At 47.0% G+C, this 25,038-nt stretch overlaps 1 protein-coding gene across 1 annotated transcript in view; it reads right to left on the reverse strand.

Annotated features, from left to right (window-relative positions):
- Positions 1-25,038, reverse strand: part of PLB1 (phospholipase B1) — a 127,174-nt gene that overhangs the window by 65,173 nt on the left and 36,963 nt on the right. The window contains exons 8-18 of the mRNA XM_020886318.2: positions 24,858-24,948; positions 24,451-24,502; positions 24,039-24,125; positions 17,319-17,381; positions 16,498-16,577; positions 15,494-15,569; positions 14,452-14,556; positions 13,339-13,395; positions 8,234-8,305; positions 7,381-7,455; positions 4,980-5,043 (exon numbers count right to left, since the gene is read on the reverse strand). Coding sequence (XP_020741977.2) covers positions 4,980-5,043; positions 7,381-7,455; positions 8,234-8,305; positions 13,339-13,395; positions 14,452-14,556; positions 15,494-15,569; positions 16,498-16,577; positions 17,319-17,381; positions 24,039-24,125; positions 24,451-24,502; positions 24,858-24,948 — 822 coding nt within the window. The remainder of the gene's footprint in view (positions 1-4,979; positions 5,044-7,380; positions 7,456-8,233; positions 8,306-13,338; positions 13,396-14,451; positions 14,557-15,493; positions 15,570-16,497; positions 16,578-17,318; positions 17,382-24,038; positions 24,126-24,450; positions 24,503-24,857; positions 24,949-25,038) is intronic.

A 25,038-nucleotide genomic window follows, 5' to 3' on the forward strand; every position in this document is an offset into this window, starting at 1 on the left:
TGGGGAACTGTTGCTCCCACTGAGAATTTGCTCTCATTGGAAAAGTAAAAGTCCCTGCTTCTTTCCTATGACAGCATGCAAACTAAAACATGCATAGCTGTGAATGTGTGTATGCAAAATATAGAGATTAGTGGTCTTCAAATTTGAGCATGCATCAGAATCATCTGAAGAGCTTGTTAAAACACAGATGGCTGGTCCTCACCCTCAGAGTTTCTGATTTAGTAGGTCTGGGGTGGGCCCAAGGCTCTGTGGTTAGAAGAACAATATCAAATCACAAAGCCAGCTGCAGACATTAGCACACATCCACGGGGCTGAGCCTGAGAACTCTGAAATGACCTCTTCTCAAAGAAATCAGGCTCTGGGTAAAAAAGGCAACAAAATGAAAAATAAGACCTCCTCTCCTCAACTCTAGAGGGTTTATTTTAGCTTCTGATGATGATGGCCAATCACCGTATTCTTGTTGCCATAATGTGTAATACAGTGAATTCTGGGAACACTAACTAGTGTGCAAAGGTTAGGGGAAATCTTTGCGGCTGGTAAAATGTGGAGGAGATGAGAGATTTGCTTTGAAAGCACATTACAGTATTCTAAAGGGGTGGCTGAAGCTGGCCATTTCTGCCTCAAATGTAGCAGGCAGAAAGGAAACACACACATACATGTGTGCTCATGTATGTCCACATCTGTGTGTGTACATACATGTATACAGCTTGATATGTATATTGGAAGGGGTGGCTTCCTGTTGGTCACTCTGTAAGAAATGACCTGTAAGAGATAATAAACCAAAAGAACCAAATAGAGATGGAAGAAGTTTGACTCATCTGGGATCTTATTAAAATAGAACCCCACACACATTTCATTGGTTTGTTATTCCGGAAGCCTCGATTTGAGTTTTGTTAATATCATCATATATCATAAAGACACAGCCTGGAACGACAGCAAAGCACTTTAGCAGTTGCTCTCCTTAGGGAGAGAACTCTTCAGAGATAAGATTAAATTTGTGTGGGCTGATTAGCCTAAACATTATCTGGTACAGATTGTCCATCACCTCAAAAGAAGTTGATAAACATATTGTTAACTCATCAAAATTTTTACAGAAGGGGCCTCTTATCAGAAGGCCATCTAAACTATGATAAAAGATCAGAATTACCAGAAAATGGTTGACTAGAGTACAGAATGGGGAAACTGCCCGCTGGACACAAAAAGGAATGGCAGGGAGAAGCTTTGACGTTTGGGAGTTCTTAAACTACCTGGGGCCATAATCTGAAAAACCAACTTTCTCTCAGTTGTCAGCTAGAGCTGCCCAACCCTTTGCTCTCAGGTTTTAGGGACTTAAATAAGGACTTTTGCAGTGGTGGTAAACTGCTGGCCCAGCTTAGTCAGTGTTTCTGTCTTTAAAGTGCTTTGGCGTGAGTTTATATGAAAAAAAATGTGAATGGCACATAGGAGCTCAAGAAATGTGTTCAGCTGAATTAAAGGCTAAAGAAGAGGCTCTGTATCAGAGACTTTACAGCTCTCAAAGCTCTAAATGATAGAAACTGCAGGGAAGGGAAATACATGCATCCAAATGTCTTGGGGTGAGTTTGAACTTGTTCAGTAGGTGGGTCCTGCCAAGGGAACAAAGTGAAGTCGCTCAGTAGTGTCCAACTCTTTGCTACCCTATGGACTGTAGCCTCCAGGCTTCTTTGTCCATGGGATTTTCCAGGCAGGAATACTGGAGTGGATTGCCATTTCCTTCTCCAGGGTGTCTTCCCGACCCAGGGATTGAACCCAGGTCTCCTGCATTGCAGGCAGATGCTTTAACCTCTGTGCCACCAGGGGACAGGCAGGCTATTATTCCTTGTGGGGCATCATGACTTCCTAGTCACAGACTAGTTAGGTCCCAAGACTCATGAGCATGTGGTGACTCTAGAAACAGCTTTAGGATATACACTGGATAGTATGTACACTGGACAGCTCACCACTGACTCACAATGAAGTGAAGCCCCTGGTGGTCACAGTGCTGTAACCTGGGCATTTTCAATATCAGCGTTGGAATCACTCATTTTAAATAAATGACATCAGGGACTTAGAAATGAGTTGTTCTAACTTATACTATTGGTGACAGAGGTATAGAATTAACTTTGTTCTATTTTCAAATGCTATGAATTTTCCCCCTTTGCATGGAATTAGCAGCTTGACTTCAAGATAGCCAGCTTCAATAGACAGCCAGTGCCCTCTCTGGCTCCTTATTGCCAGTATTCTGTTTACAAAATGCTATTCCTTTTCTCACTGGGAAAACCTTAAGTCATCCTCAAGGTCCATTGTATTTTTTTTTTTTAACTTATCACAGTGATATTATGGACAGGGCCATGAAGTAATATAAAATGATGTAAGTACTTATGAAGTTATAAAGCCCACAGGAGGTAGCATTCAATGCATTTTATGTGTGCACTGAAAACCATAGGGGCGCGAAGAGTCAGACATTACTGAGCATGAACACAAGCCACAGTCCACTGACCAGAAGGAAAAAACTAGAAGTGTGCATGCATGCATTCACTTATTCATGCTACCAAATAGCAACTGACAATAAAAATTACTTACATCAGCTCTACATATCTCATCCCAAACCCCACAGATCAACAGAAGAGGTTCATCACCTATGGGCTCTGGATGGAGTGATGTGAGGCACCCGGGCAGCCAGGGGTTGTGGCCTGTTGATGAAGGCAGCATCTTATTTTGAAATTACCACTTGTTCATTAGCTGGGTGTATTGGTGGATTGGTTTGAGAGAGACATTATAAAAGGGGACTACAAAGCTTTTTGAAAATAACTCTGAAGGTAAAATAGTTATTTGATAAGATAGTCTCAGTGAAAAATTGTCTTAATGGAAGGCTCTTTGGTGCAATGGGTTTTTAGGATCTTTTTCAACCCTGGGAATTTTTGATTTGCTGAAGTAGAAATACTCTGCAATAAAGATAAGTTCAACAATCACTTATCAGGCTCCCACCATGTGCTGAGTCACTGGTGATGTAAAGATAGATGATCTGCTCTTGTAAGTACGTATCAGATGCCTTCATCTCAATTAGAAATTGTAAACATGGGTCTCCAGAAGGGTGAATGACCTCACCAAAAATGTGACAATTATCGAGGGTGATAATAGCGTGACCCGGTGCTAAGTCTTTCTCCTGCCCTAACAGTCACAAGTATGATTAAAATGTCCAATCAGATATCAAATGCAGTAATGAAATGTGTTTTTCATTTTTGTCCAGTTAGCTGTGGCCATTTTGCAAAATGACGCATTTTAGGGGGGGTACTCAGAGGGGCCAACCCAGCATTAGCCCATGAGTACTGCCACCCAGCTGGCCAGTGCTGGTGTTTTGTTCCCAGGCCTACTTGGTTAGATCAAGGATGCCTGTATCTGTCCATCTGCTTATCCAAACAACTATCACCAGAGCATCTCATATCTCAAGGTCTTCTTGTGCTTACATCTTCAAGTGCCAATAAACAGGACCATCTCCAGGGTCAGGGGATAAAGGAGAGGTTCCTGTTTCATTTGGCTTTCAGATGTCCAGATATGCTTTAATGGATTGCTTGCTTATCACTGTTGTGATAGGAACATAATCTGGACAGATTGCAAAATCTTTACATACCATCCTTTTAGAATGATAAGATTAAAAGAGGATAGATATCATTTCACTGTAGAGAGTATGGCTATTAAAACAAACACCACCCTCCCTCTCCTTGTACAAACACACATATGTATAGACACGTGTGTATACATACATATACATATATGTATACACACATACATATGTAAAATACATATACACATACATCTTTGAGCTTTTGCTACTGGAGCGCCTACATATGAAGCTAATAATTTGTTTCTGTTACTAAAATTCTGCTAGCAAACTAACCAACAGGAAGAGGTTGTCACTAACATGGGGAAAAAGCATAAAGACACTGTGTGTGTAAGACTTTTATCACCTATTCCATTCTTCTGCAACTTAGTCAAGAGCCAGTTACATACCGAAGTGTTCCATGAGAAGATTTTTAACTTACTTGCCAGTCACTTGGCTTGATTAGAGTGTGTAGAGCTAAGACAGCCATGAAGGGCAAGCTGACACTTATCTGTTCTACTAATACTCAGCAAAAGGAGACAACCTGACCGCAAAGATTTGCATACTGTGACATCTCCAAACTTTGCTTTCTATCCTGGAAGGCACGTAGGAGGCTTTAAACAATCATCTAATAGACGAGTGAACAAGGGAACGAATCAATGAACACACAAGTCACTCCCCAGGATGCACGCGAACCCACTGCACGGTTGCAGAGATGCTCCTAGGCTGAGGTTCTGAGTCATGTGGGCCACCACATCCCCCCACCTGGGACCTTCCACGGTCCTGTGGATACAGCTATCACCCCCAGGCTGACTCATTTGGAGGAAAAGGTTCAGCCCTTAGGCATAAGCCCCTCTTAGGGAAGGTCTCTGCCTAGAATGTTCCGCGAGTCTCACTTTCATTACCCAGCAACAGTTATTTTGAAAATACCAAGAAGTAGTGAAAATGGCACGTGTGTAAGACTTTGTGCTTTCCTGTGCCGTGTGGTGTTTGAGTACACCCTGATACGGCTCTACTCAGAATGTGGACTTTTTGCTTCCTGCTTAAAGGTGGCTCTGCTTTTCACAGAACAATTCTGCCTCATCGAGGCTTCCCAGCGGGGACAATGACATCAGCTCACTCACCCGACGCTGGCCCTTTTTCGAGCATGGCCTAGCATGCGGTTAATTCTCAATAAATGCTTTCTGATAATGTTATCACATTTTTGTTAAAGAAAATCAAATACAGGCTTGAACTTACAAGTATACACACAGAACTGGATGGCCTTGAAAACCTCTCAGGTATATCTCAGATTGTGGGGGTTGACATCCTAAGGCTGCTCTTACTGTGATGGGTTTAGACCTCATATGAGTTTACAAAGCACTGGACTTAAGCTGTGTACCTGAGGTGGGAACCGTGTCAGAGGGATCCTTGTCAGAGCACCTGATTTCCGCTCCATCTCTCACCTGAAAGGAGACACATGGAGAAATAATAAGAAATGGTTCTTGCCACATAAGAAACTGGGTGAGAAATGTGCCTCTACTGGGGAGATACCACTTAATACAGAAACCTGGGCATCTTTTAGGAGTTGTCCCTCTCTTTCAACACTCACACTGAGTGTCCACAAAACCCCTTCCATCTGCTCCCAGGCCTGCCCCTCTTCTCTAGTCCCTCAGCCCTCAGCCTAATTTCAGGCTTCATCACTTCTTTCTAAAATATGGCTGTATTCTTCAGCATCATTGCTGCTGGCCTGTGGGCTTCCTCCTTAGCTTTCTGAATCCATTCAGAGGACTCTTTTTCTCTCAACATAAAAATCACTCCTTTGCCCAAATTCTCAGTGAAAGCAGGAATTTTTGTCTATTTTGATTATTGTGTTTCCGGAGCCTATAACACTGCATAGTAGAAGCTCAGCAAATGCTTGTTGGTTAAATAAGCATGTTCCTACTCTGGCCTAACAGCAGCATAAAGTCCATTGTCCTTGGCATGGCCTAGGAGGCCCTTGACATTCCAAACCATCCGCCTAGCTCTCTGTTCCCTCCATGTCTTTGCCCAAACACCTACCTCTGCTCTTTCTTTCCTCTTCCCTCTCCCTGTCCCCCTGCCTCCCACCTACCTGGCTGCACCTTAGTCACCCCCAAGGCTGAGGTCCTGGGAACCCCTTGGGGAAGGCTTCTTGACTCCCTCCTGTCGGTCATGTGTTCTGACCTGAGCTGTGTTCTCAGAATACCCATGGAAACCCCGCCGCACTTGGTACATTGTGCTGCCTCTGCTGGCTGACCCTGCTAGACTATTTGTATTTTCATCTCCTATGCCTGGTCTCTATCCACCCACTCATTCAGTTTCTCATCTAACAGTGATGAGATACCTGCCCTGAGCCCTTGCCCTCATGGAGCCTGCATCCTAGTGGTACACAACTGGTATTCAGTAAGTGTATCCTGAAGGGCCGTATTGCTCCCTCTTATATAAAACTCATAGCCCGGTAGATACTGTCAAATGTGCATTATACTTTTTTTTTTAATTCTCTTTTTTCTTATTTTCTTCTTTTTTTTTTTAAAAGAAAAAAAAAGAACCTCTAGACTCCGCAGTAGAATGCATTATACTTTATAAATTATTACCATTTAATACTTCTATGAGGTAGGATGATGACTCTCATCATTTCCCAGATTTGAAAAACCAAGGCACAGAGATGTTAAGTACTTTGCCTGCTGACACAGAGCCAGTGATAGGAAGAGACTAGATTTGAACCCAGAGCCTACTTGCTCAACTCACTGAGCCGTATTGCCTCTTAGATGTATCCTTTTTGCTGTGATATTAGTGAGAAAGTGTGGGGTAAGTTGATAAATCAAGTCTTTCACACCGTTCTCTCCCGGGTTTTGCAATGCAGGCCCGGTCCATCAGCTTTGTCTTCACCACCCAGAGCAAACTGCACCCTCTTTTATCAAGTAGGGAGGCAGGGGTGGTCCTAGGACTGAATTCATCTCAACCCACATTGGTCCCTGGTCCTCTGAGGAGGAGGATGACAACCTTCAAGTGTTTCTTGTGTCCTCAGAGGACTGTGGAGTGCCCTATCTAATCTCGACAGGAAGTATTAGAAAAAGACTCATGAGATAAGTCATAAGGAAGGCTCGAGTGAGTGTGAGGCGGCCCCTACAGGGTCCTCAGCTGACGGCTGAGGACTTCCACGTTGACTGCTTTCAGATTTCACCCTGTTTCTCTGTCTTGTCTTGACTTTCTCTTCAGATTAAGGGCTGGGATGAGTTTAAAAGGACTTGTCAGAGATTTGAGGAGGGCCTGAAGATTTTTAGGGCTTTCCAGGTGGTGCTAGTCCCTGGCTACCAATGCATGAGACATAAGAGACATGGGTTCGATCCCTGGATTGGGAAAATCCCCTGGAGGAGGAGATGGCAACCCACTCCTGTATTCTTGTCTAGGAAATCCCGTGGACAGAGCAGCCTGGTGGCTTATGGTCCATAGGGTCACAAAGAGTCGGACATGACTGAGCACAATCATATACAAAGATTCTTGCCTCACGTCAAAATAGACAGGGAGCAGGCAGCACTGAGCCCCCAGCATACCCAGTGAAGCCATGGGACGTTGGTTGCCAAGATCATTCTAAAGATGGAGCTGGAAGGCAGCCCTGCTTCAAGCACCTGGGGACACCCACACACGTGTTCCTTCATCATCTCCAGCCTGCCCCCGGGGGTCCAGGACATAAGGAAACCCTTGGAAGCTTCTGAAGACTCATCAAGTGGCTGGCCCTGGTTCATTTGCATGTTTGTCAATCACAGAACACCTCTCCGTACCTCAATCTTCACCTGGGGCTTTAGCATCCTGGGCAGATAGTTACTGTTCCTGTAGGTGAACAGATAGGGATTCTCCTGCAGAGAAAGATAATGTATTGTAACCATGATCCAGGAATCCATATCCTTGAATCATCAGGTCTTATCATCCAGCAATGCCTTTGGCCAATTTGAAACATTCATACCATCCTTTAAATGATGAGAAAACCATTCTCTGGCTTTTCTTCTCTGTACTGCCCACTAGTTCCCTGCAGGAGTTCATTAACACTTTGAAATTTCCCATTTGCCACAGTCAGCATCTCTTGCCTTCTACCTGAGGGCATGCCACAAGGTGCAGTAGGTATATTTCCATGAAAAGAGAACTTAAAGTTTCCTGAGAGCCAAGGCCAAGAGAAAAATAGGATGAATTGCATAGTTCTTACAGCCCAGTAACAAAAAAACTTACCAATTCATCAAGAAAGCCAAAAATTTGACCAGCATTATGTGATAAGAGGAATTCTACTCATTTATGTTGCCATTTTTAAAATTAATTTATTCATCAACATTACTAGGCACATATTTAAGACACCCTTCTTGGCATTTGGGGCCAGGTAAGCTGAGGCTTTGTTCCTATGCCCTGCATAGGTATGGAAGGGGCCTGAGTTCTATTAAAACAGTTCTCCTGACCCACAGGTATAAACCTTAGGTATGCCCAGGCCCAGAAGAACAGACCCATGACTCTAATGGGACTAATATCTCATCCAGGTAAGACCCACTTTCACAGCAAAGCCCACTTCTTTGTGACCCCACCATTCTTCCCAACTCAGTAGGAGATTCCCCCCCGCCCCCACCTCCATCCCCTCCAGTCCTTGCCTACCTGGGAGGGACATTTCAGAGGCCTTCTCTCTTTTGCACTGAATGGTTCATCTTTCTGTCCTGCTGGTTGCATCTGGAATAGAAGGTAATATTTAGAACAGCAAAGTCTTACACAGGTGGCAGCATCCTAGGGTACCACTGAGAGAGGCTCATTCTCCCTGTGTTTCTCAGAGTATGACCCTGGGTGGGCAGCATCAGCTGGGAACACATTAGAAATGCCAATTCCCAGCCCCCAGCCCTGGGGTGGGGCCCAGCTCCCTGTGTTTTATCATGTCCTCCAGGGATTCTGATGCCAGCTCAAGTTGAATTCCACTGCAGGAGAGGAACCACCAATGCCCAGCCCACTGCTCCTATTACAGAGAAACTCAACACCATTTAGTCAGAGCTATGGTTTTTCCAGTAGTCACGTATGGATGTGAGAGTTGAGCCATAAAGAAGGCAGAGCTCCAAAGAATTGATGATTTCAAACTATGATGCTAGAGAAGACTCTTGAGAGTCCCTTCGACAGCAAAGAGATCAAACCATTCAATCCTAAAGGAAATCAACCCTGAATACTCATTGGAAGGACTGATGCTGAAGCTCCAATACTTTGGCCACCTGATGCGAAGAGCTGACTTATCAGAAAAGACCCTGATGCTGGGAAAGAGTGAGGGAAAGAGGAGAAGGGGGTGACAGAGGATGAGATGGCTGGATGGCATCATCAACTCAATGGACATCAATCTGAGCAAACGCAGGGAGATAGTGAAGGACAGGGAAGCCTGGCATGCTGCAGTCCATGGGGTCGCAGAGTCGGACAAGACTAAGTGACTGAACAAGAACTTGAGTTCCATTGCAGGAGAGGAACCACCAATTCCCAGCCCACTGTTATGACAGGGAAACTGAACACCAGAGAGACTGGACTGATATGAGGACCTGGGTGTCCAGATCCAATCGAATCACTCTCATGCAGTTACCGGCTTCCTGACCTTCCAGCAGCCAGTTATTTATTCTGCTTGACTTCCTGTCCCCTGTCCTTGCTGTCCTGCTGCTGCCTGGCTCCCTGATTACATTTCCCTCTGAGAGGAGAATAGGAATAGGAAGGAAAATCAAATACATGGTGTAAACCAGCAAGGAATGAATGAAACCCTTGGTCACCTGGCAAGCCCCGTGTTTCTACCTGGAACACAGAGGCGCAGGGGCATGGGGCGCAGCACGGCCCCATGCTAACAACTAGAGAGAGTGTCTGCATTTCAGGAACAGTGATAGTGGTATCAGCGCTGATAGAGGCAGCTACTTAAATGATAACCGAAGCCTATCTAACAACATAGCAGAAAGTGACATAGCAAAAAGCGTGTGGTGTATCCACAGGGAGAGCAACGGAAGATCCACTCGGGGAAATTCATTGCAGAAAAGAAGAGAAAATGAAGGCAGTTGGAGAATTCAAAGGGGACAAATTTTAAGCTCCTTCTGTTATTTTTAAATGTTCAATATACATTTGTAAGGGACTTCCCAGGTGGCATGAGTGGCAAAGAACTCGCCTGCCAATGAAGGTAGATGTAAAAGACATGGCTTTGATTCCTGGGTCAGCAAGATCCCTGGGCCGGGAAGATTCTCTGAAAGAGGGTATGGCAACCCACTCCAGTATTCTTGCCTGGAGAATCCTATGGACAGAGAACCTGGCAGACTACAGTCCAAAGGGTTGCAAAGAGTCAGAAACGACTGAAGCAACTTAGAATGCACACACACACACATACATACATTTGTAAACACTTAAGAGAAAAACCCAGTGGCTTTGAGAGATCATAGATTTTCTCTTGCCCGCACTTCTACTATTTGGAAATCTCATGTTTGCTGCCATCGCTGCTGCCCCCAGGGGCTGGGGTCCTAGGGCACCCCATCTTGCTACCCCCTTCCCCTCCCAAGGACCCCAATAAGGGACACAAGAGACAGTAGACTATGGGACGGACCCCCTGTCTGGCTCAGTCATGGGCTCTGCCATCTCGCAAGAGCCTTTTAGACTCCTCAGCAGTATCTTATCCCAGCATCTGTGCCCAGTGAACAGGAAAGAACTTTACCCTTCTTGGGATTGGCTTGTCACCCAAACGGACTGGGTCAGATAAAAGGGTGTAATTAACCTTTTGGCAAAGGAGTGGCAACCTTTCGCTCAGGGGCTGGAGGAAAAACAGGGCTCCTCAGCTCCTTTCAGTTTTATTCTGATGGTGGACACTTCTAAGTAAGGGAGTCCCACCCATAAGGTTCAGGACTGCTCTGAAAGGAAGTGTTTAGTGGGCCTGGCTTGGTGGCCTGATGTAGAACTGGCCTGATTCCTCCAATCTTTCAAGAATTTAATCAATGATAGAATCTGGAAAGAAACATTGAGAAAACCACATCACGATTATTTTAGTCAAATGGATATCACAGAGCCTAATTTTTTTAAGGACTCCAAAGGAAGATTCATAGGTTTTTCCCAATAAACCCATTTGCGTGAATAATCTTATCCTAAATGTCTCTTTATCCATCACCTACATCCTTCCTGCTGCCATTAATTCCCTTTACACCTGCTCTGACCCTCCATCCTCAGGATGGAAAATGACTTGCTCCATCAAAAGGACACTCGTGTGTCCCTTCATCCACCACCCCACACTGCACACATGTGCACATATTCCGGGGACCCTGATGTGGGTCTTTGCTCTTGGTCTCCTTTCAGTACTTTCATTGCTTGCATCTCGTGTGCATGACTTCCCTGCCCCCAAGATGAACTGGAGTGTGGGAGGGGCAGGGGGATGACCTTAGACATGCTCTTGAGATTCCCACTCCACTGGGAGCCATTCCCAAACCTTCTTGCTCTGCCCTGAGATTCTAACACTAGCATAGGGCTTGGCATAAGGTGGGGGTCCTTGGCCACTGGATCTGGCAACTGACCCCCACAGGTGGGTCTCGTCAACGCTACTGTTGCATAAGAATTATCAGAAATTACTGGGGAGGCAGGAAGGACCTGGGAATGCATTACATCCCAAACACAAATCCTCCTCTGCTTTGTGTCGGGAGCTCAACTTCCATCTGAGTGGTTCATTCGGCGGAGATGGTGCTAGGTGTGTGGGGTTTTCCTTAACCAACTCTCAGAGCTCACACCCATCTCGAGCTCAGCCAGGGGAACAGACACTGTGTGGTTCACCCAGCCAGCCCCACTGCTGTGTCCTGGGGTGAGGCTGAGGAGAGAAGCGATAGAATCCGGGCCCCTGTGGTCACAGCAATTCTGCTGGCACCTCTCTGCTCCCCAAGCAAGAGGGTGGCCCTCTCTCGAGCCTCTGTGGGTCTGCAAACCTGGGCATGATGGACATAACTGGCTTTAACTCTGTGGTCTCAGTGGAGCCCAACACGGCAGAGACACACAGAGGTGGAGGCAGGGAGACTCGTGGTCGCCCCATGTCCTTGGGAGGACATAGGAGGGAGCCCAAGGGGAAATGCTCCTGTATTTTCCAAGGCCCTCTGAGGCTGGCCAGGAGAAAAAATGGGGCCCAGAAAGACCACGTGACGCACCTCAAGAAACAAACAAAACACAGCTGGACCTGAACCTAGGTTTTCTGGCTCGTCACCCAGTGCCCTTTCCTGAAACCCGTTACCGCCCTGATTTCTCATAAATTACCCTGGGCCTGCAGGAACTATCCATGTGTTCTGGCAGCTGTGCTTGCTCTGAGAGTGAGATAGTGGGATAGCCTGTCATTTCACCCGAGAGGAAGAAGGGTATAGGCCTTCCTGGTGACACAATTCTCTCCTAGCGACTGAGCTCCAGGAAGCGTGAGGACTCTTGCTGGGAAATGGCTGCCGTTTGGGGTGGGCGGCTAACTGCCCACCTAGGAAAGCCGCCTCCACCTCAAAGCCTCTGGGACACCATCTAGGTCCCAGTCTCTGGTCTTGAATGCGAGACCTTCTATTCCCCTCTGGGCTCCTGGGGAGGAGAGAGGTTTGGCTGAGCTTAAAGCATCAGCTCTCCTCCCCCAGAGAGAGGGTGGGGGACGGCAGCCTGTGCAGGGCCGGTCAGGCTCCTTTCCTCAGCCCTTCACAGGAGATCAGCAGCAAAGTGGATTTCTGGGGGAATATCTCGCCCAGGGGTCAGGCCCACTAACAAGGGTCCTCATCCAAAGAAATCAAATGCCTCTTCTGAAAGCTGGTGTGACTCCATGGACCTGGGCTGCCTGGGCCAGCCCTGCCCTCCCTGTCTCATCAGCTACCACACACCCAGCTGCAGCTGCTCATGGACTCAGCACAGCACCCCAGTAGAGGAGATGGAGAGAAAAAAATTTCTAATTCAAGAAAAAAGAAAACCAAGTTTCTGTCTTGGGGATTCTAAAAATAAGACAGCTTGGATGGGGAAAAAAGTAAATGGCAAAATCAGGTCTCTGTCTGGTGTCCTGGAGAGGCTCAGAGTCTTGACAGAACATCCCATCCACTGACGAATCCCAGACAGCCCTGGGGGAAACTTCAGAGTCTGGGGAAAGCCTGTCCCAGCCAGAGGAGGAAGGGTCACTGTGGTGAGTAATAGCCGTGGGCCGGGAGGGAGGGAGGGAGCCACACGCTCACCACGTGTCGGCTCAGGGGTTTTGCAGAAAGGGAGCTGAGACCCTAGGTTCACACAGCCTGTGAGAGTTTTGAACCCAGGTCTTTATCACTCTAGAGTCTACACTCACCCCAGGCACCACTCTGGGCACTGGAAATCACATGACTGCCCTCAAGTGTGAAGTGAGGGAAACTGGGACCCATTCCCTACGTGAGCCTGATCCCTAGTGCATGACTCCCAGTGAAGCCTCCCAGACAGACTCCAGGGAAGTGTCCCTGCCTCCAGGAAGAGCAGAACTGAGGCTTTCCAGGGAGCCCTGCTCACTGTCAGGGCTACAGCCCAGCTTCTGGGAAGAGGAGGGGAAACTCCCAGGGGTCCCAGCTGGGCCATCACTAGGTGTCGAGGGACCCCTGGTGGTCCAGAATCACTATCATCCTGGAGTCCTCCTGGTTTCTGCAGCCCCTCCAGCAGCAAGTGGGCAGGCCGGGTGCGACGGCAGAGTCCTGCCCCTCCTTCCACAGAACAAACCCCAGGTTATCAGTGCAGCCCCAGGACCCCCAGCCACTCACCATGCTGTTCCAGAGAGTCAATCCGAGAGCAGTGGGATCCTGGAATGGCCGCTCCCCCTGAAAGAGAACCAGATGGAGAGCCCTGTGTGCCCCGAGGGATGGGATAGCCCTGCCACATACTCTCGAAGCTCTCCTGGCAGAGATGGGGGGCCCTGATGTGCCTTGATCCTTCATGCTTCCCCATTAAGAATGGTGGGAACTTAGAGAACTGCTGTCTGGGGTCAGGGCTGGGAGGTGAGGGCCTGGGGGGGCGGGTTACACGCCTGGCTGCTACTTGTCATCGTGCGGTTGTATACACTGAACTAGACAGCAGAAGGAGCAGGTGGCTCGGAAGTGATTCAGGTGTGGTCTGAGTAGGAGGGGGATGGGAACTAATATTCCTCCTCCTCCTCTTTCTAAACCATTAGTTAAACATCACAGAAGTCCCGGAGGGACACGGTGACTCCGGGAAACAGAAACCAAGAGCCTAGAGGGAAAACTGCCCCAGATGCTCAGTGCTAAAGCCCCAGAGGTGTCAGAGGCCTTGCTGAGCTGAGCCTGCCTGGACCCACCACAGCGCTTGTGGTTGCAGGCCTCCTGCGGTGAGAGGCATTGGTCCAGTGACCTGGGTGAGGAAGCAACTCGAATCACCCTCCCTTGTAAGGATGGGTGTGGAGAAGCCTGCAGAGAGAGGAGTGTGGCGTGGTGCCTGGAAATTCCACCCTGAATGGTCACCATGGCTGAGAGATATGGAGGGCTTCCATACACCAGGCGCTGTTCTAAGTTCCTCACACGTATTTACTCATCCACCCTAAAGGAGGGACTACTAACAATGGCCCTCACATCCCAGGTGAGAAACCAAAGCACAAAGAGTTCAGACAACTTGCCCACAGTCACACAGCCAGCCCACTCCAGAGCTGGAGGCTGTCTGTGTGAAGTCCATGCTCTTTACCTCTGGGCTGCTCTGCCTCTCAGAACCCACCTCACCAGGGTGAGGCCAGTCCCACGGGGAAATGGGCCCCAGAGTATAAGAGAAAAACTGCAGCATTTCCCCTGAGATTGCACGTCCTGGGCTGGGGCTCCTGTGGAGGAGAGGGCAGGGGTGGGAGATGGTGTGGGCCGGGCCTCACTCACTGAGGGTGGTGGCAGGGCTCTCTCGTAGAAGAAAGGCTGGAAGATGACCGCGAAGGACTCCTGCTCGTTGTACTTGCTGGAGGCCAGGAGACGTTCCCAAGTTTCCTGAAGAAAGGAGCACTGTCAAGTCTCAGCCTGCCCCATCCTCCCGTCCTCCTAGCAAGGAGTTCCCAGCAACTCCCTCACCCCTGCCCCAGTCAGAATGACCCACCCGTGCTGGTCTGATTTGTATGCTGTTTGGAAGCTCCTCTCATATTATATTTTGGGGCCCTATGATTGACTAGATTGGGTTTTCATTTTCCTCTGAAGTGCTAGCATCAGGTAATAGCAGAGTTAGACCTGAAATATATTCTCTGAGAGTTCAAGAAGTATACAGTTGCCCAGCACATAGCTAGGGCCCCCACGCTCTCTTCAAGGGCTGAGTTCTGTGGAGGGGTATGCTATGACCCCGTCAGAAACTGTCCCTTCCCGAGTTAAGTGCCATACAGCTTCACAGGTATAAATTTCTTCTTAGATAAAAATCATCGCGGTAACGTGTTATCAGTGGGAGCTGTGCCTTGTGCTGTTTGCTGGTGGGGATGAAGGCTTCTGCCGAGCCATCCACACTGTCATGTAAGACGTGTAAGCTACATACATGTCTTCAGGGGCTATTGTCCCTGACTATAGTCTGGGGCACAAGCTTAATCTGGGCAAACTGGCTCAGCAGCCACAGTACAAGCGGTGATGATGACCAAATGATCTCGGAGTGATCTACAAAGTTCTTCAGCATCTTTAACCGTAGGTACCACCACCAGTCTCACACTTCCACCTACTCTCCTCCCACCAACCAGTACTGTAGTCCCCACTTTACATACAGGTAAGTCAAGTCACCACCCAGAAGTGACCCAGGAGGAGTTGCTGCCTTCCGTTCCTGACTCTTAGTCCTGACTTCAGCAGGTGGGGTCCCACCTCAGCAAGCTGGCACCCTAATTGTTCCTGGACCTCTGTTCTCATGACCACCCTCCCCTGTGAGCCAACAGCCAGTGTCCCAGCGTGAGCTCACCTGATAAGCCCATTGGGTCACAACACTGGACAGCCGCGAGGTCTCCCCCGAGCACGTGCAGGGCTGGGCCGTGGGGCTGCAGGTTAAAACAAGCCAGGAGTGAGTGTGGATGCAGTGCTGGGACCATCCAGGCAGCCCCTTGGGGAAAGATGGGGATGCAGGGACTGGGAGCTGCTTAGGGAGCAGGGAAGGGACAAGCTGGGGGTCTCAGAGGGTCCAGGAGAAAGAAGGAAGGAAAGAAAAAGGCAGGAAAGGAGGGACACGCTGGGGAGAAAAAGGGTACATTATAGAGACACTCATCCCTGAATCTCCTGATGCACCGCCTCCCTTCCTCCTCTCCCCCAGAAGCCCACCTCCTCTCCTTCCTTCCCCTACTCTGAGCCCCTCTCCCTTCTTCCTCTTCAAATGCCCCTTTCCTCTCCTTTCCATTGCCACCACATTCAGCCATCCCTGTCCTGACTTTATCCACGTGAACTTCTTTTCTGGGTTCAGTTCAGTCGCTCAGTCGTGTCTGACTCTTTGCGACTCCATGGACTGCAGCACTGCCCATCACCAAGGACATCACCAAGGATATCTTTTCTGGATACAAGGCCAGAAACCTCAAGATTTGGGTTCAAAAAGTTTGAATTCTCCGAAATGTCTCAGAAGTATATGGGGATCAAGTTGTGTGAAAATAAAATCCACTTAGGTTAAATTGTCTCTCCAGAGTCCTGAAGTAACACTTCTTGGCTTCTGGATGTTTTGCTCAAGCTGTTTTTTTAAATTCTCAAGTCATTCTGGTGGGGGTAGGGCACCACATCAACCAGAGTGAGTATTTCATTCTCTAACTCAGGCCCCTCCTGCAGCCCGGACTCTGCCCCCACTGGCTGTGTGATCAACACAGGTGCCCTAGCCTCTCTCCAGCTCCATCCCTTGGATCAGCTGATGCAGTGAAGTGTCTCACACAGCGCCTGGCACGTGGCACCAAGCCGCAAATGTTAGTCCCCCTTCACTTCCCTTTTTACCTAAGCAGAGTCTTCTGATGCCAGTGTGAACCTCTCAGAGCCTCGGAGAGATCTACCAGGTTCACAAATGCTTTGGGGACCTAGGGGGATACAAAGGAAAAGATGAACAGTTGCAAAGTCAGGGTCACGGCTCCCTGGCCTTTCTGGAACCTTTGGTTTGAGCCTAGTTTGGGATCCGGTTGAGCACGATGGGGCTCTCTTTGTTAAACAGGTAGGCCCTTTGGGAGGCGGTTGGTTGGGGTTGGCTCAAAGCTTTCAGCCCTGCCCCTGTGCCATTATCCCCCATGGTGGGCAGGGCGCCTCCCCACCAAAGTATGGTCAGGGCAGCAAGACCTGGTGGTAATAGTACTGTAGCCCCTCTTCTCCCCCCAGAGCTCCCCTGGGGTTTCCAAGACATGCAGTGCTCTCAATGGTCAGTTAGGGGAGCTTTGTGGGTTCTCAAGGCCCCTCCACGCCATCACCACCCTAGACGCAGTCAGAGCCAGTCCTCAGGAAACACAGAACACCAAAAACCCAGGGAAGAACTGGCCTATATCCTTCCTCCTCTCCAGAGGTCCCTCAGAAATTTCCTTTGCAAGAGTAAAGAGTTCTATATCTGACCTGTTTTTCATCAAAAGGGCAAGAAACCTGGTTCCTCCAATGCCTTCCCTTTCTCTGGGGTCTTGGTCTCCCTCCTGGAAGTCCATTTCCCCATCCCAGTGGAGGCCATTTAAAGGAAACCAGAACCCCACCAACCCACGAAGGGCAGTTTCTCTTGGCTGCTGTAGGCACCCGTGATGGGGTTCTGGGTGCCTGGGCCCACAGACCTAGGGGGGCCTCACCTCCTGGTGCAGGTAGTCCAGTATCCTAGTCAGCTGGTCCATGCTGCTCGTCACATGTCTTTGCTGTGGAAGGAGAAATGTGCTAAGTGTGGGTGGGGATGAGGGATATGGGCAAAGATGCCCAGGCTCACGCCGGCCTGTCTCTTCCTTTCCCCAGCCACTCCCACCCTCCTTGATGGACCTGATAGTGACAAAGGCCCTGTCTAGATCCCAGTTTCCCATAGACCATTCTCTGACTTCCCCAACCCATCACCCATCAGCAAAAAAGTAAACTTCCTCAAATGAAAGGTTTCATGTCAGGGAAGAGCAAACCCAAGATCAAGGCAATTATAAAGCTGACATGTGGGACAGATCAGACTTACTCCCAAAGGCTGATGGAATCACTTTGACCTGAAGAAAATCAGGTCCATTTAAGAACTTGGAAGGTACTCCAAACTTCTCCATGGCACTCTTAGCAGACCTCTCTCTGCCACATCCGCCCCAAGAAAAGGAGTCCTGTCATTGACTATTTAAAGACACCTTCTACCCACCCAATTCCTCTCATGTAATGAAAATAAACAAATGAGAGCACCTCAAAACAAAACAAAACAAAAAACCCCGGTTTACAGTTTTCAGTGTAAAAACAAAACAAAAATAAACTTTTCAACAGGGAAAAACTCCTCAGCTGCCTGCAAGCCGGGTGTCCCCCCAGGCAACGTGGCTCAGAGGAAGACAAAGCACACTCACAGGCATTAACTCTGGAGACAGCTGTCAATCACTCGGACTGGGGCTGCATGGAGGGCAGTCTCCCCACTCCTGTGTCTCTGCTTCCACACGAGGCTATCCCCTGGAAGCCACTCCTGCCCATGCTGCTGCCATAGCCAGCAGTAAAGCTTCCTGTCTCGTTTTTTCTCCCTGAGCATGACATTCAGCATCACACTTTTCCTTCTAAAGAGGCATGGGAAATCTGTCGAGAAAGGGTCTCACTGTCCCTCTGGACCATACTCAGGGCATCCTTCTTCCCTCCGGGAGTCCCTGCATGGTTCTCCACGGACTGCAAACCCTGCTTTAGAAAATTCTTGGTCAAGGTGCCTATTCATTGCTGCAGAGTGAGCTGGGGCCCACCCAGGCTTTCCAAGTACTGAATGGTTTGCCCTTGGGACACCAACTATCCCTGTTCTTTAGTGGAAAACATGATACTCCTATAAAATGTCCCTTGCCTATGAGGTCACATATGATAAACTCCTCCATAAGTTGAAATCAGGGAAAAGCTTATTTCTTCAAATGCACGTGTGCCAAGTCACTTCAGGTATGTCGGACTCCTTGCAACCCTAGGGACTGTAGCCCATTAGGCTCCTCTGTCTATGGGATTCTCCAAGCAAGGATACTGGATTGGATTGCCATGCCCTCCTCCAGGGGCTCTTCCTGACCCAGGGATCAAACCCCATATCTCTTATGTCTCCTGCATTGGCAGACGGGTTCTTTTCCACTAGCACCACTTGGGAAGCCCTATTTCTTCAAATGAACTTTCCTAGAATCAGAAGAATGCTCTATTATCAAACATGTGCCTGCAACCAGACAACTTTTTCTAACAAATTATTTCCCTGGGATTCGTTCCAAGAAGTAAGATTATTCAGCCAAAAGGCACAAACACTTTTAGATTTTTTGAGTCATACTGCCAGTGTGTGCCCTCCAAAATGTTGATATCCATTTCTAAAGGCATCTGCAAGAATAAACGAGTGTATTTTTGAAACCAAGGGTTGTTATCTATTAGATACATTAAATTATAACTTGCTTAATAAATAATGAACTGCAACCTGCCTTCACTGATCAAGCTCACTTTAATTGTTTTTACAATAACTTGTATGTCCTCCAAGCATGACATAGCATAAACAATGAAATGTTTGCTCAAGTTGTTTTTCAGGAATTTGGAGTCAGCTGTTCACTGGCTCGAGTTCCAACTGAACAAGAGTGGTTGAGACCTCCAATTGGGCATGTGTTGAGTGTTCCATTGGTGACCTTTTGATACCAGAAGACCCTGAATTCCACCTTCAGAACAGGCTGACACAGCCCTTTTCCAAACACATGTCCCATGAAGAAGCAGGTATTAACCGCTTGGTTACACCTGTGCAGAACTGATTCCCTCACCTTTTTCTTCTCTCTAGTCACCTTTCTCCCACACTCCCCACGTCTCAGATCACCCTGTCTCTTTATCCCATAAATGCTCCAAGGTGGATTTGAAAATTATTCTCCCATCTCCTCGTCTGGCTGCCTGGTGAATAAATCCGTTCTCTCTGCAAACCTCGGTGTCCCAGCATTTGGCCCGCTGTGCATGGGGCAAACAAACTGGATTCAGGAACAAATTCTTGCAGTGCCAGTCTTTGTCTTTTTCCTTTCTCCTCTCTCTTACTCTGATTTTTTTTCTTACACCCTACATCTAGACTTTAACTGGAGAGCAGTTAAGTAAGAGTCCAGACCCTAAAAGCATCCCTGTGTCACTGCTATGAGCCAGATTACCAGCTGCCTCTGAAGCACCTGTCTCTGAATAGCTGGACCCATCATGGCAGGCCTGAGGCAGCACTGTCACTGTCTAATGAATGACTCCTCATTGCCCTCTCTTACCACTCTAGTCTTAAGAAACCCCTAAAAAGCAAATGTGGACCAAGGCCCTTGTCTATTCCCCATGAAAGGAGCCCCAAGGCCTCTTATAGGAGGGAAATTCCAGGTCCTAAATAGGGCAGAAACATATGTTTACAATTTCTCCTTAACAGTAAAATACCTTTATTTCATATGAACTATTTCAGGGAACCTGATGGATGTATGCTGCTGGTAAAGGTAGAACTGCTTTGAGGCCAGGTGGAAGCCTGGAGCCCACACTCTCAGAGCACCTCCTGTAACTCCTGAGACTGCAGAACAGCCCCTCATAGAGAGGCTGTGCCTGTGATGCCCACTGGGGATGCAAACTGCTGTGTAAGAGCTTCTCAGATGGAGGTTCTGGGTTAGCTGTGGTCAGAGGCACCACCAGGAAGACTAGGATGTGAGGGGTGGGTCTGTGCTGCTGAGGCAAGACTGGAGGAGTGAAGAGAGGAAGCAGCCGACCCAGGCCAAGGAGACTGAGAGCCAGACCTATGAGCCTCGAGACCCCTCGGGGCAATGGTAGTGGAGGTAGGATTTATTCTAGGCGCCAAAGCCTTGGTGGTCTTTGTGCAAAACAAAAATCAAGATAGAAGAAAAAATGCAACGAACTGGGAATTTAAGTGAATGCTAGTAAACATTGCTACAGTGAGCTCACTTTACAGAGATTAAGTCACTGGTGTGTAGCCATTTAGAAATCAGAGGTGAGGCATGATTACTTTTGTCATATGTTTACAGTTAATTAAAAGTGTGAGGTTCTAAGTGTGAATAAACTTAATCCATAAGTATCAACATGACTAGATCTTGAGCGAATTTCACATACTGACAAAAAAAATCATTAGGTTTGATAACAGTGTTGGGAAGGTTGTAGAGAATGGGTGCACTCAGACATTGGTCAGAATATATGATATTGTGATTTATAATACAGAGTATATATTTGGTCTTTGTCCCTTTTTATGGCACATAGTTTATAAACCATTGGAATTTCCTAAGTGATGAGAGCATAAAAGTGTGTTTTGCTATGCTAATGAGGTAACTTTTGGACTACACCTAAGGACAGGGGCTGGTTGCCAGGAGAATCAACCCTGTGGCTAGAGAGTTGGAACTTAAGTTTCCTCCCCCACCCCACCCCCTACCTGGGGCTGAAAGTTGAATCAACTGCCATTGGTCAATGACTTAGTCAATCATTGTATTATATAATGAAGCTTCCATAAAAGCCCAAAAGGATAGGTTCAGAGAGCTTCCCAGTTGGTAACCACTGGATGTGCTAGGAGAGTGGCCTACCTGGAGAGGGCATGGAGGGTCCTGGCTCTTTCCCCATACCTTGCCAGGGTATCTCTTCCATCTGGCTGATCTTGAGTTATGTCCTTTTATAATAAGCCAATAACCTAATAAGTAAAATGTTTCCCTGGGTTCTGTGAGCCACTCAAGAAAACTAACTGAACTCAAGGAGGGGCTTGTTGGAATCTCCAATCTATAGCCAGTTGGGCAGAAGCTCAGATGACAACCTGGACTTGGGACTAGCATCTAAAATGTGGGGTGGGGGGCAGTCTTGGAGGACTGGGCCCTTAGCCTGTGGGATCTGATGCTATCCCCAGGTAGATCATGTCAGAATTGAGTTGAATTGTAGGACATCCAGCTGGTATCTGAGAACTGCTTAGTGGTATGGAAAAGTCCCTTACATGTTGGGATTGGTCCCAGGATATTAGACTATAAATGGATTTAGCTCCTTTGGAGGGCAATTAGGTAGTCCTTCAAGATTTAAAGTGTATGTATCTGATGACCAGCAATTCTCTGTTTAAGAATCTACTCAAGGCACTTCTCTTCAAGCTGCCTTGATCATGACCCATGGTGTGAGGTATATTTCACATCACAACTCAGTACATATAGATCGATATACAAATGAAACAAAAATAATCACAAGCCAACACTGACCTTTCTACATGCAATAAACTCTAGTATCTTATAGTTGATTCTATTCTATTTTTAATAATTTTTGGTTGTAATCTTGTAAACTGGTTTTTGACCTGTTAATATACTTCAATCTACAATTTGAAATATAATTACACTATAATTGAATACGATGAAATATAACCACTGTATTTAGAAAAACACTATGTTCAAGTAAATGAACAAGATTGTTTACAATAGTGAAAAACTAGAAACACCTAAATGGTCGCCAATATAGAAATAGCAAAATAAAATCTGGTAAATATACACTATGGGATATTATTTAGCAATTAAAGGAATAAATTTAATCTGTAAGTTTCAACATGACTATATCTCAAAAATATTTAGTGAAAAAGATTGTTCAATAGTACATACAATATAACAGTATTTATGTTAAACTTCTCTCATATACATACTCATAAAGGAATACTAGGAATTACAAATGTGCAAAATATTTAGGAGAAAAAAGTGAGAGGATCAGAGGTGTTGGCTAAAGAATATTTTAGCTTTAACTGTAATATTTCATTTTTAAAAGGAGAAAGCATCTGTGTACTGCTTGTGTAGTTATAAATTAACAAAAGTAAATAATATATAAATGGACACATGCACACAGGAATGTGTCATATACATATTTAAGAACCAATGTAATGTATTGAAGGAATAAATGCATGAAAGAATGAAAGAATTCACACAGCAATGCTTGAACCCAAGATAAAATGTATGGAAGAAATCATGAATGAGAAAAGTGTCAATGAATACATTCAAATATTAAAAAAGTCAAATGCTAGCATGAAAAATTCATCATAAATACCATAATATGTGCCTATATGCAAGAAGCAAGAATGAAGTTATGCATGAACAGATAACTGATGGATGGATAAATGGATGCATGAGTGGTTATACAGAGGAATACAGCAATGCCTAAATGCTTGTTTGAGCATTCAATGTGTGAATGTGTAAATTCATGAGTACATGCTGGTTTGTGTAATGGCTAAAGTGAAGGGGGTGGTGCCAAGAATTAACAGATAATGTAAATTTCACTTGCCTTGGGAGAAAACAGCAGAGAAGTAGAACAAGCTTCAAGATCTTCATGTCCAACATCACTAAAGGAAGTGGAGTTTTGATGGTAGGCGGGGAGTCATGGGGCATTTGGAGGAAGGCAAGAGCGTGTTTGCGAGAGGGGCACAGAAAATAAGAGGACAGCACCTTAAGAAACTTCACCCTTGCTTGTGCTATGGCCTGGTGGAGGCCCTGGAAGGTGGCTGAAAGGACAGTGGGCAAGTAATTGAACTGTCATAAGAGGTGGGCCATCTTGGAGGCAAGCAGGCTCCTGAAGAATCATCTGTGTGCCATTTATGTTACCATAGCCTAAGCCACCCTCTCACCTTCAACTGATCCTAACCTAGAGACTCTTCAATAAAGACATAAGTCACAGTCAGTCACCTACATAAAATATTTTAAAAGTCACATATTTCATATTCCATTCCTGGGAATGCCAAAGAGCCTTGATGATATAGTCAACCTATATGAACAACTGGACAACTTTCCTTTAAAACTGGAGTTCACAGTATACTAGTTAAGAGGCAATGCCAAAAGTATAGATCCCGATTTAACTCCTTATGTCAGCATTTAAATGAAATTGGAGCTGGAGCTACAAGAGGCAAAATGATCTTTTACCAGAAAGTGAATTTTCCTCAGTTGTAGAATGATCATTGGCTCAGTTTATCTATATCATGGTTTCCTTTTCCTGATAGGATGGTAAATTAAAAATTCCCCCATAGCTCAGTGGTAAAGAATCCTCTTGCAAGGCAGGAGATGTGGTTTTGATCCCTGGATTGGAAAGATTCCCCGGAGGAGGGCATGGCAACCACTCCAGTATTCTTGCCTGGAGAATCCCCATGGACAGAGGAGCCTGGCGGCCACAGTCTATGAGGTCGCAAAGAGTCGGACACGACTGAGTGACTAAGCATGCATATATGCATGTCCCTCAATATAGTTCCTTGACCCTTAGATATCTGTCTGTCTATCTGCCTGCCCTAACTTGGAAATATGTGTCATCAGGCCCAGCCTGCCAGGTGTAGATCAGTCAGGTTTAGTTCACTCACTCGGCACCCACCCCAGCATCTGCAATCCCTCTGCCTCCCGCCTGCGGTTTACCTGTTGGGTGGAGGAACACAGGTGACACTGACTAGCATTACTGAAGAACACATTGATGAGTTTCCAATCATTTTGAAAGTCAAGTTGCTGTAAAAAAAAAAAAAAGAAATAAAGGACAGTAGCATGAAAAAGAGATGGCAGGGAAACCTGGTGCCTAAAGACCTTCTTTCTTTGCAGGTATTTAGTTCATCTGCCGACTTTGGCAGGACCATACTAGGGATATGAGAAGAGGCCCTGTGTTCTACTGGCCTCCAGAGGATACCAGGGGCAGAGGTGTTCTTGGAGGGCCCAGGCCACACCGGTTGCCAAGCTCAGGGCATGATGGCTTAAGGGCCTCAGCTGCCTGGTGTCTTTGGTCTGATGGCCTCCTAGCAGACAGAACAGCCCCCAGCAGAGTCGGATGGATTCTTACCTGGTTTTCTTTCATGTTCCTCACCAGGTCTTTTGCCTGAATCCACAAGTCTCTGCAGAGGGAAGGGAGCCAAGAGAAAAGTCAGTTAACTACAACTTTGTCAGGGGCTGAAAGCTTGCTGCTTCCCCAGCCTACGCACAAGGCTCTGAGCAGGAGGCTGCACCGCACCCCTCCCGAGTCCTGGAAGGCAGACATTGACCTGATTTTTTTTATCAGGCCCATCAACAGACTAAAGTCAGCATGGGAGACACATTTTGGCTTTGACTTAACACAGATCTCTCTTTAAAAACCTCTTTGACTCTTCCAGCACCACTACCCTCCCCCCACCAAACCCATCAAATCCTCCCATCTGGATGCCCAGGACAACAGCGTGCCCAGCCCTGCAGAGAGCCAGAAAAAGAGCTTACTCAGTAGCATCACGGCGTACCACTCCCGTCCCAGGGGCACATATGGGCTTCAGAACAGACGGGCTAAAGTGTCTGATGACCTCTGAAAGGACTAAAGAGAGAGCTGGTTTGAGGCTGTGGTCCCGGCAGCCAGTGGTCACCTGTAAAGACTGACCCACTCTGGGGTGAGGGGCCAGGGTCA

The sequence above is a fragment of the Odocoileus virginianus genome, chromosome 2, assembly GCF_023699985.2.
Source record: "Odocoileus virginianus isolate 20LAN1187 ecotype Illinois chromosome 2, Ovbor_1.2, whole genome shotgun sequence".
In the NCBI taxonomy this organism is placed as follows: Eukaryota; Metazoa; Chordata; class Mammalia; order Artiodactyla; family Cervidae; genus Odocoileus; species Odocoileus virginianus.